Raw genomic sequence first — 15017 nt, 5'->3', positions numbered from 1 at the left:
CTATTGTTTAAATTGGTTTGATGTTCCGAAACACTTAAGTGTGACAAACATGCAAAGGAACAGGAAATGAGGAAGGGGGCAAACACTTTTTCACACCACTGTGTATATATATATATACACACACACACACACACACACACACACACACACACACACACACACACATATATATATATATATATATATATATATTTTACTAGTAATGGCGGCGATCTGCGATTTTTATTGTGACAGCAACATTATGGTGGACAGATCAGACAATTTTGACACATTTTTGGGACCATTCACATTTATACATTGATCAGTGCGATTAAAATTGCATTGATTACTGTGTAAATGTGCCTGGCAGTGAAGGGGTTAACCCTAGGTGGTGCTGTAGGGCTTAAGTGTGTCCTTGGGAGTGATTCTAACTGTGGGGGGGAGGGGCTGTGTGTGATACATCACTGATCACCACTCCCGATTACAGGGAGCTATGATCAGTGACAGGGTCACTAGGCAGAACGGGGAGATGCTTGTTTACATTAGCATCTCCCCATTCTTCCTCTCCGTGAGACGATCGCGGGTATCCCCGTGGACATAGAGTCGTGAGACCCGCAATTTGACTCATTAAGCTCGCGACGGGCGCGCACCCGCTATGCAACCCCCAAGAGATCATTTTGTGCAGCGGAGCCAACCTGCCGCAGTAAAACTGTGGTGGCTGGTCAGCAAGCGGATAATGTAATGCATTTTTAGGGTGTGCCCCCCAAGTCTTTGTTTTTCCAGACAGAAAATGCCCCCGCTTAAATCTGCTGATAAAAGCCTATATGTGCACGGACACATAGGATAACATGCTGGGGAGTTTACTGGCTGTAGAAAAAAAAAACGCCTTAAGCCAAAAACAACAGCTGTAAAAATGTCCAATGAGCATGAGGCCTTAATCTGTCCTTTTCCTCTGTCCATGGTGTTTTATGATGCCTACCTCAGTTAACCTGGATTGTCCTCATGTGTTTATGACCTTCATGTTAGAGGTCTGATATCTCAAGCAAGTGGCTGTGTTTGGTGTTGAAGCACAGGAGTGATCACGTGTGATATCCAATCAGCACTTCTTCACCTGTGGATGAACTTTGTTTCTATTGTGGAAATTTTTCATTAATACATTTGTTTGCCATTGTGGGAGATTATTTTATACGAATGCATTTTTAGTCACGGATTTGTTCATTACTACATATTTATTAAGACATTATGGATTGGGTTATGGCATGTTTTGCTTATCAATGACACTTTTTTTTGGGATCTATATATACTTAAAGATTTTATGCAACCTGTTGTGTAAAAGGTTTTATGTATACAGTGATACCTTGGATTACGAGCATAATTTGTTCCAGAAGAAGCGAGTTTCCCCATAGGAGTCAATGGAAACTCATAATGCATTCCACGGTGACTGTTATTGTGTGCAGTACTGCATGTGGCCAGAGGTGAGGGGGCGCCGGACACACTCGGAAACACTAGGAGACCATTTGGATGCACTAGTAGAGGCTCGGAGACACTCGGGAATGGAGTGTTTTTGAGTGTCTACGAGTGTCACCAGCCCCTCCGCACCTCTGGCAAAATGAGGTACTCCATACCCCAGAGGCTTAAATCCTGCTTGTCTTGCAAGACAACACTCGCAAACCGAGTAAGAATTTAGAAAGAATAATACTTTGTATTGCAAAACGCTCGTAAACCGCGTTACTCGCAATCCGAGGTATTACTGTATATACATTTCTGTTGCTTTGTGTATGGACAATCACGGACTGCTGCTTTGGTATAATTGTGTCAGTTTTTATTTTGGTTATCATCACCTATCACAGATTCATTTTGTTTATCTATATACATCGATAGGTTTCCTTTAACCCTTGAAGTAATAAGTGCACTTTAATACAAAAATTAAACTACCACACCTTACCCTACCCAGATACATACTTACTTTGCAATCACATTTACAGCCTCTGGTGTTAGTTTACATCCTACTAGCAAAGTTTCTGTGCCCCGGTAGCATCTGTGCAGTAGCTTTTTATAGATTTCTGTAGGGCCAGCTCCTGATCATTTCTGGTCTCCGGACAGGGCCGATCGGAAGTCTATGGGGATCTACTGTGCAGTAGCACTAGGCACAAGTGGTTTTGTTCAAATTATGAAAACCAACACCAGAGACCACAGGTGCAATTTCTGGCTACGTATGCAATCAACTTTATAAAAAAAATAATTATCACGTGGGCTTGACATCTTACCCAATCTGGATCTGTAGGCTCAACTGTTATTCTGTAATATGTAACTTTTCCATCTTCTCTTTCTTGAATGATGACTTTATCTTTTGGAAATCTCTTTAATAGTTGGGAAATCTCTGTCTTTCTTAGCTGAGCAGCAACTTCAGGAGTTACATTTGAGGCTCGGATGACCTCTGGAACTGCTATTGGCCGTTCCACCTTTTCCTTTGGAAATTGTTTCTTGCTTACAGAGCGGTCATCCTGTACTGGTGGAATCTTTTCTGGATGCCAGAACCTGCAGTTGGTCTCCATTGAACAGTAACCAGAGGCAAAATAGCGGCACAGTCTTCTATTTCTATGCGGGACAGACTTCACCTCATTCTTGTTATGTGGTACAGACATATCTGTTATACCACTTGCACCTGCAGTTTCAGACATTTCTCCTGGATTATTGTTTTTTTCATAAGATCTGACTTCTGGGCGTTGATGCAAAAAGCGGCATCTTCGCCCAAATTGACAGTAACGACCCTGGGAAAAAAATCTACACAAGGGAGGTAGCTGCTTTTGTTGTACTGCAGGCTGACTCTGGTTACTGGTCTCTGTGATGCTGGAAGGGAGCTCTGCAGTTTGTACTTCAATCTCTGCCATTGTAACCTAGAAGACAAGATAATTCAGGTCACCTATGATGATTTTTACAAGACAAGACAAATTCATAAGTAATATATTAAAAGGACAAACATTTCCACACGATATATTGTCTTTAACATCCAAGCATTAGAAAGACCATATAAAGCTTGAAAATAATCTAAAAAAAAAAAATATTAGTTGCATAAAACAGTACAGAACAGAATGATATATATACTCTCTGGAAAAGTAAAAACATTGTTAGACATTAAAGTGGTTTTAAACCCTTACAACCAACTTTGACCTACAGGTAAGCCTAGATTAAGGCTTACTTGCAAGTCCAAGAAATATCTCCTAAACCTACACGGTTTAGGAGATATTTGCCGAAAGACAGGCACCGCTGTCTACGGCGCATGCGCCGCAGACAGCGGCGCGCAGGCGCACGCCGCGGTCAACGGCGATATGCCGCGAGTGGTGGCTCACGTGCGCGGGAGTGATGTCATCGCGGCTTCGCCGAATGACAGCGGCGGAACAGCGAGACCCACTGAGAAGATGGATGCGCCGGACTACAGGGGACAACGGTGACCTCGCTGGCTCCTGTGTCACGTAAGTGACACATAATGGACTACTATGCGAGGCATAGTAGTCCATTATGCTTTACCTTTTCAGGGAATGAAAGAGGAAGTAAACTCATCAGAGTTTACTTCCTCTTTAACCCCTTCCCGCCGAGCATACGCAGATGTGCGTACTCGGCTTCCGGGGGGTATACCGGGATGATGCCCGCACCTGCAGGCATCATCCCGGTACCATTTCTTTACAGCGGGCGATTGGCTATCCAGCCATAACAACCGAAGCGGCTAAAAGCCGCTCGGCTGTTATTACCGGTGCTCCCGCTCAATCGGGAGCACCGATTCACGCTCCGATGCCTCCGGCTGCTGGAGAGGAACTGGAACGAAGCCATAATCGGCTTTGTTCCAGTCTCCTAATAGTAAACACAGAAGCAACGTCATGACGTCACTTCCCGTTTACTCGGCTGCCAATGGCGCCGGTTTTAAAAAAAATATACAGTATTCAGAATCGCCGTTTTTGGCGATCTGAATACATTGAAGTGTAAAGGAGGGATCGGGGGTCTTTTAGACCCCCGATCCCTCCATAAAGAGTACCTGTCACCACCTATTACTGTCACAAGGGATGTTTACATTCCTTGCGACAGCAATAAAAGTGATCACATTTTTTATTTATTTTTTTAAAACAATTTATTCATTTTAAATAAAATAAATAATTAAAAAAATATTTTTTAAAGCACCCGCCGTCCCCGCGAGCTTGCAAAGCAAACGCATACGGAAGTCGCGCCCGCATATGTAAACGTTGTTCAAATCACACATCTGAGGTATCGCTGCGATCGTCAGAGCAAGAGCAATAATTCTAGCACTAGACCTCCTCTGTAACGCTAATCTGGTAACCGTAAAAAAAATTGAAAGCGTCGCCTATTGAGATTTTTAGATACCGTACTTTGTCGTCATTCCACGAGTGTGTGCAATTATAAAGTGTGACATGTTTGGTATCTATTTACTCGGCGTAACATTATCTTTCACATTATGCAAAAAAATTGGGCTAATTTTACTGTTCCGTTTTTTTTTTATTCATTAAAGTGTCCCTTTTCCCAAAAAGTTGTGTTTAAAACACCGCTGCGCAAATACCGTGTGACATAAAATATTGCAACAATCGCCGTTTTATTCTCTAGAGTCTCTGCTAAAAAAAAAAAAAATTATATATATATATATATATATATATATATATATATATTTGGGGGTTCCAAGTAATTTTCTAGCAAAAAATAAAAAAATATGGATTTTAACTTGTAAACACCAAATGCCAAAAATAGGCTTAGTCATGAAAGGGTTAAAGAAAGAGGGTGATGCATCGATAGTCTCATTAGTATACAATTCCTGCCTCCTCACTGCCAAGCAGACCTATTTTATCTCATTAACACCTTATAATCCAGTCTCCTTCAACTCTCTACTTCGTCCTCCACTCACCAACTCACTCACTGCACAGATTGCCAATCATATCAAACAGATGATTGATACAATTTGCAAGGAGATCGCTACTGTTCAGATATGCTCCATGCGTTACACTTCATGCCCACAGGTACAATCATTACTTCCCTCTTTTAACCCCACTATAGACAAGGTTGCTAAACTACTTGCTAAAGTGCATCTTACCACCAGCCCTCTGGGATCCTGTTCCCTCGCAAATGCTACGTTCACCCTCTGACTCTATTCTACACTCTCTAACCCACATCTTAAATCTCTCCCTCTCTTCTGGCATGTTCCCCAATGCTCTAAAACATGCACTTGTCAGCCCCATACTTATAAAGCCCTCAGTGGACCCATCCGATCTCAACAACCTACGCCCCATCACCTTGCTCTCCTTCTTATCCAAACTCTTTGAACGTCTGGTCTACAACTGACTGAGCGACCACCTTGCTGACAACAGCCTTCTTGATCCCCTTCAGTCTGGATTTCGTCTTCAACACTCCACAGAAACTGCTCTCCTAAAACTAGCAAACGATCTACTAACAGCCAAAACCAATTGACACTACTATTCTGTACTCCTACTCCTGGACCTCTCTAAAAAAACTCCATGCCTCTGGTCTCTGTGACTGTACTCTTCACTGGTTCTCTTCCTACTTATCCAACAGCACCTTTAACGTTACTTACAATTCTAATTCCTCCTCTCCTCTTACTTTCTCTGGTCCCCCAAGGTTCTGTTCTTGGACCTCTTCTATTTTCAATCTACACCTCCTCCCTGGGTCAGCAGATAGCCTCCCATCACTTCCAATACCACTTCTGCGCTGAAGACACCCAAATTTATTTCTCTACCCCTCAGCTCACTCCTTCTGTCTCCTCACATATGACTAATTTACTATCAGATATATCAGTCTGGATGTCCCACCACTTCCTCAAACGTAATCTATCCAAAACCGAACTTATAATTTTTTTCCTCCTCCATGTGCCTCTTCCACTGATCTCTCAAAATCGATGGCACAACCATAAGCCCATCCCTGCATGCCAAGGTTCTAGGTGTAGTCCTGAACTCTCCTTTAAGCCCCACATCCAATCACTGTCCAAATCTTGGCACCTCAACTTCCGCAACATCTCCAATATACGCCCCTTTCTAACTAATTACACAACAAAGCTCTTAATTCCCTCCCTGGTCAGCTCCCGCCTTGACTACTGAAACTCCCTCCTCATTGGCTAACCTCTACATAGTATTAACCCCCTTCAATCCATCATGAATGTGGCTGCCAGACTCAGTTGACAAACAACAAATTAAATTCAAAATACTAACAACTTCTTACAAAGCCATCCACAACTCTGCCCCCAGCTACATCACTGGCCTAGTCTCAAAACACCAACCTAATCATTCTCTTCGTTCTTCTCAAGACCTCCTGCTCTCTAGCTCCCTCATCGCTTCCTCACATGCTCCCCTCCAAGACTTTTCCAGAGCCTCTCCAATCCTATGGAACTCCTTACTCCAATCTGCCTGATTATCTCCTACTCTATTAGCTTTTAGGCGATCCCTGAAACCCTCCTCTTAAGTGAAGCCTATCCTACCCTGAAAAATGACAGGTGCTCTGTAAATGTAACGACTCCTTCTTGCTGGAAGTTAGAATCTTTAATATTTGCAAACAAAATTAAGGTTTCTGATTTAGAATAATAAGCTGTCAGGTTAGTACATTTTCTCTTTTAAGGCCTGCTGTTATTTTGCTCCTCAAGGGAGGAATAAAGCACTTCAAAGTGCAGAAAGATCACAAGGTTTATAATCTGCTTAGAATGTTTCACTTTCATTTTTACTGCTTGCCCTTCCTCCTCACACTTAGAGCCTGGTACAGATGCATTAATCTTCAATCATACAGTTTATAGTTTGTATAGATTTGCAAAACAATGGGATAAAGGAATATTCCTGAACTTTGTTTTATCTCATGGTTACTGTGAAATTGTGTGAATGCATAAATGTTTTACATGTTATCTCAGCTTGCATTCATTCACTGAGTTTACCAAAAATGTAAATATACAGCCTCATGCTACATAGCTAAACTCCATTTCATGCTGAATAAACTATTAATATAGCTTAAATAGAAAACTATAGATTTTTTACTCCAAAAAGCATTTTATAAAAAATAAATAAAAAAAAAAATAAAATCAGATTTTTAATTTTTTTTTCAAATATAAGTTCATTGAATTTTTCAAGAGAAGAAATACAGAAAAGGTTCATACAACAGTGGCCATAATAGGCAAATATACACAATAGTCTTCAAGAGAAGGCTCCGATCTTATCTACAATAAGGGTGGCATGAAATATGATAGAAGGGGAAGAAGAAAGAACAACTGCGCTGAATCCTCTTATCCATCACCCACTGTGTCCATAGCCATTCCCTATCTCATAAGCAACTAATTATGATGCTGCCTCGTTCACCGGGCCGCACACACAGTCAGATTACATGTGTCCCGACCACCATGGTGAAACTGGAGAAAAAGGCCGGCATCCAACCAACTAAAGACAAAACCCTCCATTGAGTGAAACGAGGATAGAGAAAAAAAGAAGAAAGAGAGGAAGGAAAAAAAAAAAGAAAAAAAAAAAAAAAAAGGGGGGGGGGGGGCGGAGAGGGGAGGATTGTTTAACATGGACGTGTTGTATGTGATGTATGAGGTAGTGGCGTTATCTTTCAGACTGAGTTTCGCTATGACCGTTAAGCATTTAACAAGGCCTGCCCTTCATCAGAGAATATGAACATATTCCATAGCTTCCAAGTTTTAGAATGTTTTTCGTGTTTGTGTTGTGCTGCAAGTCTTCCAGTTTTTTGATGTCCTCTACTTTACGCAACCATAATCCAATAGATTGGGGAATGTTTTGTTTTCATGTAGCTGGAATACAGGATTTTTCAGCATTGAGTAGGTGTCGTATTATGGATTTTTTATACGACTGTGCTGGGATTGTGGTGGCGTGTAGCAGGAAGAACGCTGGGTCTGTCCGAATTTTGTGCTCTGTGAATTTTTGCATGATTGACTCTATTGTTGTCCAAAAGTGTTGTAGTAATGGGCAAGAACAAAAGATGTGGGGGAGTGACCCTTTGCCCGTTTGGCATCTCCAGCATATGTCTGTTGTATTAGGGAAGACTCTGTGTAGTAACTGAGGTGTATAGTACCACCTTGTTATAATCTAATAGTTTGTCTCTTGTACAGATGGAAGATTTTACAGAGAATCTGATGATGTTTTGTTTTTGTATGGCAGTGAAAGTGCATTGCAGATCACTTTCCCATTTTTGCAGGAACAGTAAATCTGGTTGTTCTGCTGGGGTATTAAGCAAGGAATGTTTTCGAGAGTACTTGGGGTAATATCCCCTCGTCTCTACAGTAGTCCTCAAATGTGTTTACTGTTATTTATGTGCCGTTTTATGCAATAAAAATTTTATTATTTTGCTATAAATTCTTAAGACTACTGTCTAATTAAAGTCCCATTAGAGGAAAAAATTGGTTTTGTGTATGTTTGGGGCAAATCACATGCCTCCTTGATGGTATGGCATGATGTATACATTTCTGCCTGAGGAAGTCCCGTGATCAGTTACTTCCAGTTTTGATGGAGACTGTAAGAGTGGCGAAAATTTAATGGAGACTGTAAGAGTGGTAAAAACTTTAAAACAAATTATCAATCATTGATGGTTCCTAAATATCTTTTGAGCAGTATCCCAAGTCTATACTGGGAGAGAAGCCTCTTAAAAAGGGACCTGCCTGTAATAAGGACATCAACCCAGTAGGCTTGGATTTAACCCCTTAATTGGGGAAACAGAGCATATATGCATGATTGGATCATTATAGTTACCGCACTGGGACCGACCGTGGACTTTGTCACTTACAAGTCTATTTTTTATTATTGGTCCCCCTCATTTTTTTTATCCCAGTGACAGAGGGGGGATGTCCCTGACAGGGACACAGCTGAAGTTCTATCCCTTTCTAGCTCTACTGAAAACTCATGTTTATAGATATGTTTATAGATTTGAGACTGAGGAGGGCCCTGTGGGGCCCGCACTATACATTCTAAGGCCGCGTACACACGGGCGGATTGTCTGCCCAACTAAGTTCGTCAGACAATCCGACAGACAGTCCGTTCAACTTTTGAATGAACGGACTTGACCACACACGATGAACAGACAGTCCGCTGAAAGCTTGCGCAATGACGTGTACAGCACGTACGACGGGACTAGAAATACGACATCCAATACACTGCAATGCAACCTTCGGCCGTGTAAATCCTTTCTGAGCATGCGCCATACTTAGTCCGTCCAACTTGCCTACACACGAGCGGACTGTCCGCTGAAACCAAGTTTGGACGGACAAAACCAAGTTTGGATGGACAAAATTACGGAAATTCCAAAAGACTTAGTCCGTCAGACTGTCCGCTGAAAAAGTCAGCTGAAGCCCACACACGAGCGGATTGTCCGCTGAAACACGGTTCAGCGGACTAAGTTGGGCAGACAATCCGCCCGTGTGTACGCGGCCTACGGCTGAATTACAAGATGTACAATCAGGTCCATAAATATTGGGACATCGACACAATTCTAATCTTTTTGGCTCTATACACCACCACAATGGAGTTGAAAGGAAACAAACATGATGTGCTTTAACTGCAGACCTTCAGCTTAATTTGAGGGTATTTACATCCAAATCAAGTGAATGGTGTAGGAATTACAACAGTTTGTATATGTGTCTCCTACTTTTTAAAAAGGGACCAAAAGTAATGGGACAGATTAACGATCATCCATCAAAGTTTCACTTTTTAAATACTTGGTTGCAAATCCTTTGCAGTCAATTACAGCCTGAAGTCTGGCACGCATAGACATCACCAGACGCTGGGTTTCATCCCTGGTGATGCTCTGCCAGGCCTCTACTGCAACTGTCTTTAGTTCCTGCTTGTTCTTGGGGCATTTCTTGTTCTTGGGGCATTTTCCCTTCAGTTTTGTCTTCAGCAAGTGAAATGCATGCTCAATCAGATTCAGGTCAGGTGACTGACTTGGCCATTGCATAACGTTCCACTTCTTTCCCTTAAAAAACTCTTTGGTTGCTTTCGCAGTATGCTTCGGTTCATTGTCCATCTGCACTGTGAAGCGCCGTCCAATGAGTTCTGAAGCATTTTGCTGAATATGAGCAGATAATATTTCCCGAAACACTCATAATTCATCCTGCTGCTTTTGTCAGCAGTCACATCAATAAATGCAAGAGAACCAGTTCTATTGGCAGCCATACATGCCCACGCCATGACACTATCACCACCATGCTTCACTGATGAGGTGGTATGCTTTGGATCATGAGCAGTTTCTTTCCTTCTCCATACTCTTCTCTTCCCATCACTCTGGTACAAGTTGATCTTGGTCTCATCTGTCCATAGGATGTTGTTCCAGAACTGTGAAGGCTTTTTTAGATGTTGTTTGGCAAACTCTAATCTGGACTTCCTGTTTTTGAGGCTCACCAATGGTTTACATCTTGTGGTGAACCGTCTGTATTCACTCTGGTGAAGTCTTCTCTTGATTGTTGACTTTGACACATACACCTACCTCCTGGAGAGTGTTCTTGATCTGGCCAACTGTTGGGAAGGGCATTTTCTTCACCAGGGAAATAATTATTCGGTCATCCACCACAGTTGTCTTCCGGGTCTTTTGAGCTCACTTAAAAAGGGGTTGTAAAGGTTTGTTTTTTATTTTCAAATAGGTTCCTTTAAGCTAGTGCATTGTTGGTTCACTTACCCTTTCCTTCAATTTCCCTTCTAAATGTTTTATTTCTTGGTTTTCTTTGTCTGAATTTCTCCCTTCCTGTTCCTCCTCAGTAAGCTGTTCTGGTAAACACTGCTGGGATGATGGTGTGAAGTTTACTGAGGAGAAACAGGAAGTGAAAAATTCAGACAAAGAAAAAAACATTTAGAAGGGAAATCAAAGGAAAAGATAAGTGAACCAATAATGCACTAGCTTAAAGAGGAAGTAATCTCTCCCACTCTGATGCTTCTTTTCATTTAGTCCATTATAATAAGTAGTTATTAGACTTTAGCCACTGTAATCCAGCCCAAATCGCATATTACTTACTGTTTAAAGAAACTTTAAAAAACTTGTTTCCAGGGGTTAGGCAGCACCATCTTAAGTATTGTTTTCTGAGTTCACAGTGGAGTGCATTTCCGCCCTTACATTGAGCGCTTCCTGTACTGTTAACCAAGCCTCCTTCTCAATCCAACATTTCTATAGCAACCCTGCTTCCCTGTTCATAGCTTACTTGTTTATTTCATAGTATTTACTTGTGCCAATGTCTAATGTTTCCCTTTGTCAGACTTATCAGCTTCAGCTGATAAGACTGCAGTAATGGCCAAGTTTAGACTGCATGTCATGTCACATGATCACATGGTGTGTAGGAGGAAGCTCTGAGTGATTAGCAGAGTTCAGTGTTGTGCCGTAGGAAGTCCTGATAACAGATAGATAAGCACATAGAGAGTGTGCCTTAAATCAGGGGAGATCTGGGCATGCTCAGTGACTTCATTCTACAGAACAACAAGGATTCCAACAATACTATGCAAGTAAGGAGATATCTACAAGCAATGCTCATTAGGGTTTTTTATGCTGATTTACTTGGAACAAAGTTGTGGGGGAGGGTTTACAACCACTTTAACCACTTTCAGACCGGACCATTTTGCTGGTAAATGACCAGAGGTCTTTTTACACTTTGGCACTGCGCTGCTTTAACTGGTAATTGCGCGGTCATGCAATGTTGTACCCAAACAAAATTTGCGTCCTTTTCTTCCCACAAATAGAGCTTTCTTTTGATGGTATTTGATTGCCTCTGCGATTTTTATTTTTTGCGATATAAACGTAAAAAGACCGCAAATTTTGAAAAAAAATGATATTTTCTACTTTTTGTTATTAGAAAAATCCAATAAACTCAATTTTAGTCATACATTTAGGCCAAAATGTATTCAGCCACATGTCTTTGGTAAAAAAAAAGTCAATAATTGTATATTTATTGGTTTGCGCAAAAGTTGTCACATCTACAAACTAAGGTACGTTTTCTGGAATTTACGCAGCTTTTAGTTTACGACTGCCTATCTCATTTCTTGAGGTGCTAAAATGACAGGGCAGTACAAAACCCCCCCAAATGACCCCATTTTGGAAAGTAGACCCCCTAAGGAAATTGATAAGAGGCATGTTGAGCCCATTGAATATTTTATTTTTTTGCCTCAAGCGATTGAATAATGACAAAAAAAAAATTTTTTTTTTTTTTTTACACAAAGTTGTCACTAAATGATATATTGCTCACACATGCTATGGGCGTATGTGAAATGACACCCCAAAATAAATTCTGCTGCTTCTCCTGAGTACGGGGATACCACATATGTGGGACTTTTTGGGAGCCTAGCCGCGTACAGGGCCCCGAAAACCAAGCACCGCCTTCAGGCTTTCTAAGGGCGTAAATTTTTGATTTCACGCCTCACTACCTATTACAGTTTTGAAGGCCATAAAATGCCAAGATGGCACAAAACCCCCACAAATGACCCCATTTTAGAAAGTAGACACCCCAAGCTATTTGCTGAGAGGCATGTTGAGTCCATGGAATATTTTATATTTTGCCACAAGTTGCGGGAAAATTACAAACTTTTTTTTTTTTTTTTTTTTTTTCACAAAGTTGTCACTAAATGATATATTGCTCATGCATGCCATGGGCATATGTGAAATGACACCCCAAAATAAATTCTGCTGCTTCTCCTGAGTACGGGGATACCACATATGTGGGACTTTTTGGGAGCCTAGCCGCGTACGGGGCCCCGAAAACCAAGCACCGCCTTCAGGCTTTCTAAGGGCGTAATTTTTTGAGTTCACTTCTCACTACCTATTACAGTTTTGAAGGCCATAAAATGCCAAGATGGCACAAAACCCCCACAAATGACCCCATTTTAGAAAGTAGACACCCCAAGCTATTTGCTGAGAGGCATGTTGAGTCCATGGAATATTTTATATTTTGCCACAAGTTGCGGGAAAATTACAAACTTTTTTTTTTTTTCACAAAGTTGTCACTAAATGATATATTGCTCACGCATGCCATGGGCATATGTGAAATGACACCCCAAAATAAATTCTGCTGCTTCTCCTGAGTACGGGGATACCACATATGTGGGACTTTTTGGGAGCCTAGCCGCGTACGGGGCCCCAAAAACCAAGCACCGCCTTCAGGCTTTCTAAGGGCGTTACAGTTTTGAAGGCCATAAAATGCCAAGATGGCACAAACCCCCCCCCCAAATGACCCCATTTTAGAAAGTAGACACCCCTAAATTTAGGGGTACACTAGTGAGACTAGGTAATAAATGGCGGGTGCCCTGAAACTATAAAAAAATAACTAACCAACCAGCGTCACCTGTAACAGTTATATGGTGATCACTGGTGAAAGGGTTAACTAGGGGGCAATCAGGGGGCTTTATGCGGTAGTATATGGGGGTCCCTGGCGCTATAAAAAGCTGCGGCGAACCTAAATACCTACCTGCCTAACTAGCGTCACCTGTGACACTAATACAGCGATCAGAAAAACGATCGCTTATTAGGCTGGGTTCACACTGGAGCGATGCGGGAACGCCACGAATGCGCGGCGGGTTCCCGCATCGCATGCCTCCCGGCGGCAGTTCACACTGCCCTATGCGAACTGCTGGGAGTGTCAGTGAAATGTTAATGACACCCCCAGATCAGTTCGCATATCGCAGTGCGATCTGCAAACTTGGATCGCATGGTGTGAACACCCATGCGATCCGATTCTGCTGCGGACCAAAAAAAGGGTCCCGTGCGAGTTTGCGGCGGGTGCGGCGGGTGCGACACGAATTCAGCCATACTATCTGTATAGCTGAACTCGAATCGCACAGAGATCGGATGTGATTTGCACTGCAGTGCGGTGCGAATCACATCCGTTCTCATAAACCGCTGCAATGTGAACCCAGCCTTAGTGACACTGGCGACGGGGGGTGATCACGGGGTTAAACCTTTATTGGGGGGGTTAGGGGGGTACCTTAGAACTAAAGGGGGCTAACCCTAACTGCCCTAACAGTTATTAGTCACAAATGACACCTGCCGGGTGATCAGGGGGTTAAACCTTTATTAGGTAATAAATGGCGGGTGCCCTGAAACTATAAAAAAATAACTAACCAACCAGCGTCACCTGTAACAGTTATATGGTGATCACTGGTGAAAGGGTTAACTAGGGGGCAATCAGGGGGCTTTATGCGGTAGTATATGGGGGTCCCTAGCGCTATAAAAAGCTGCGGCGAACCTAAATACCTACCTGCCTAACTAGCGTCACCTGTGACACTAATACGGCGATCAGAAAAATGATCGCTTATTAGGCTGGGTTCACACTGGAGCGATGCGGAAACGCCGCGAATCCGCGGCGGGTTCCCGCATCGCATGCCTCCCGGCGGCAGTTCACACTGCCCTATGCGAACTGCTGGGAGTGTCAGTGAAATGTTACTGACACCCCCAGATCAGTTCGCATATCGCAGTGCGATCTGCAAACTCGGATCGCATGGTGTGAACACCCATGCGATCCGATTCTGCTGCGGGCCAAAAAAAGGGTCCCGTGCGAATTTGCGGCGGGTGCGGCGGGTGTGGCGGGTGCGGCGGGTGCGGCGAATGGCTTAACTCGAATCGCACAGAGATCGGATGTGATTTGCACTGCAGTGCGGTGCGAATCACATTCGTTCTCATAAACCGCTGCAATGTGAACCCAGCCTTAGTGACACTGGCGACGGGGGGTGATCACGGGGTTAAACCTTTATTGGGGGGGTTAGGGGGGTACATTAGAACTAAAGGGGGCTAACCCTAACTGCCCTAACAGTTATTACAGTCACAAATGACACCAATGCAAAAAAAAAAAAAAAAAAAAAAAAAAATGACATTGGTGTCACTGTGACTGGGGGGCAGGGGTAATTGGGGGGGTGATCGGGGGGTAAAGGGGGGGTGTGAGTGTGCCTGGCATGTTCTACTGTGTGTGGGATGTGTTGGTGCAACTCACTGATCCGCTCTCCTCCGTGTCGGAACGAAAAATACCGACACGGAGGAGAGAATACATCACTTCCTCTCCTGTGTTTACATTA

General features: G+C 42.7%; 1 protein-coding gene across 3 annotated transcripts in view; it reads right to left on the bottom strand.

Annotated features, from left to right (window-relative positions):
* The window catches only part of LOC143960579 (uncharacterized), a 151434-nt gene that overhangs the window by 129690 nt on the left and 6727 nt on the right, over positions 1–15017 (bottom strand). For 2 of the 3 annotated variants that reach the window (XM_077469323.1, XM_077469321.1), the window contains exon 2: positions 2247–2876. In XM_077469323.1, coding sequence (XP_077325449.1) covers positions 2247–2870 — 624 coding nt within the window. In that variant the 5' untranslated portion in view covers positions 2871–2876. Of the gene's footprint in view, positions 1–2246; positions 2877–10650; positions 10776–15017 lie in introns of all 3 variants that reach the window. The other variant, XM_077469322.1, reaches the window with a different exon arrangement.

This window comes from Lithobates pipiens, unplaced genomic scaffold, assembly GCF_037356315.1.
Source record: "Lithobates pipiens isolate NorthernLeopardFrog02 unplaced genomic scaffold, aLitPip1_a1.2 Scaffold_8, whole genome shotgun sequence".
Lineage (NCBI taxonomy): Eukaryota > Metazoa > Chordata > Amphibia > Anura > Ranidae > Lithobates > Lithobates pipiens.
The sequence above is the reverse complement of the archived record's forward strand: the minus strand, read 5'-3'. Positions and strand labels throughout refer to the sequence as shown.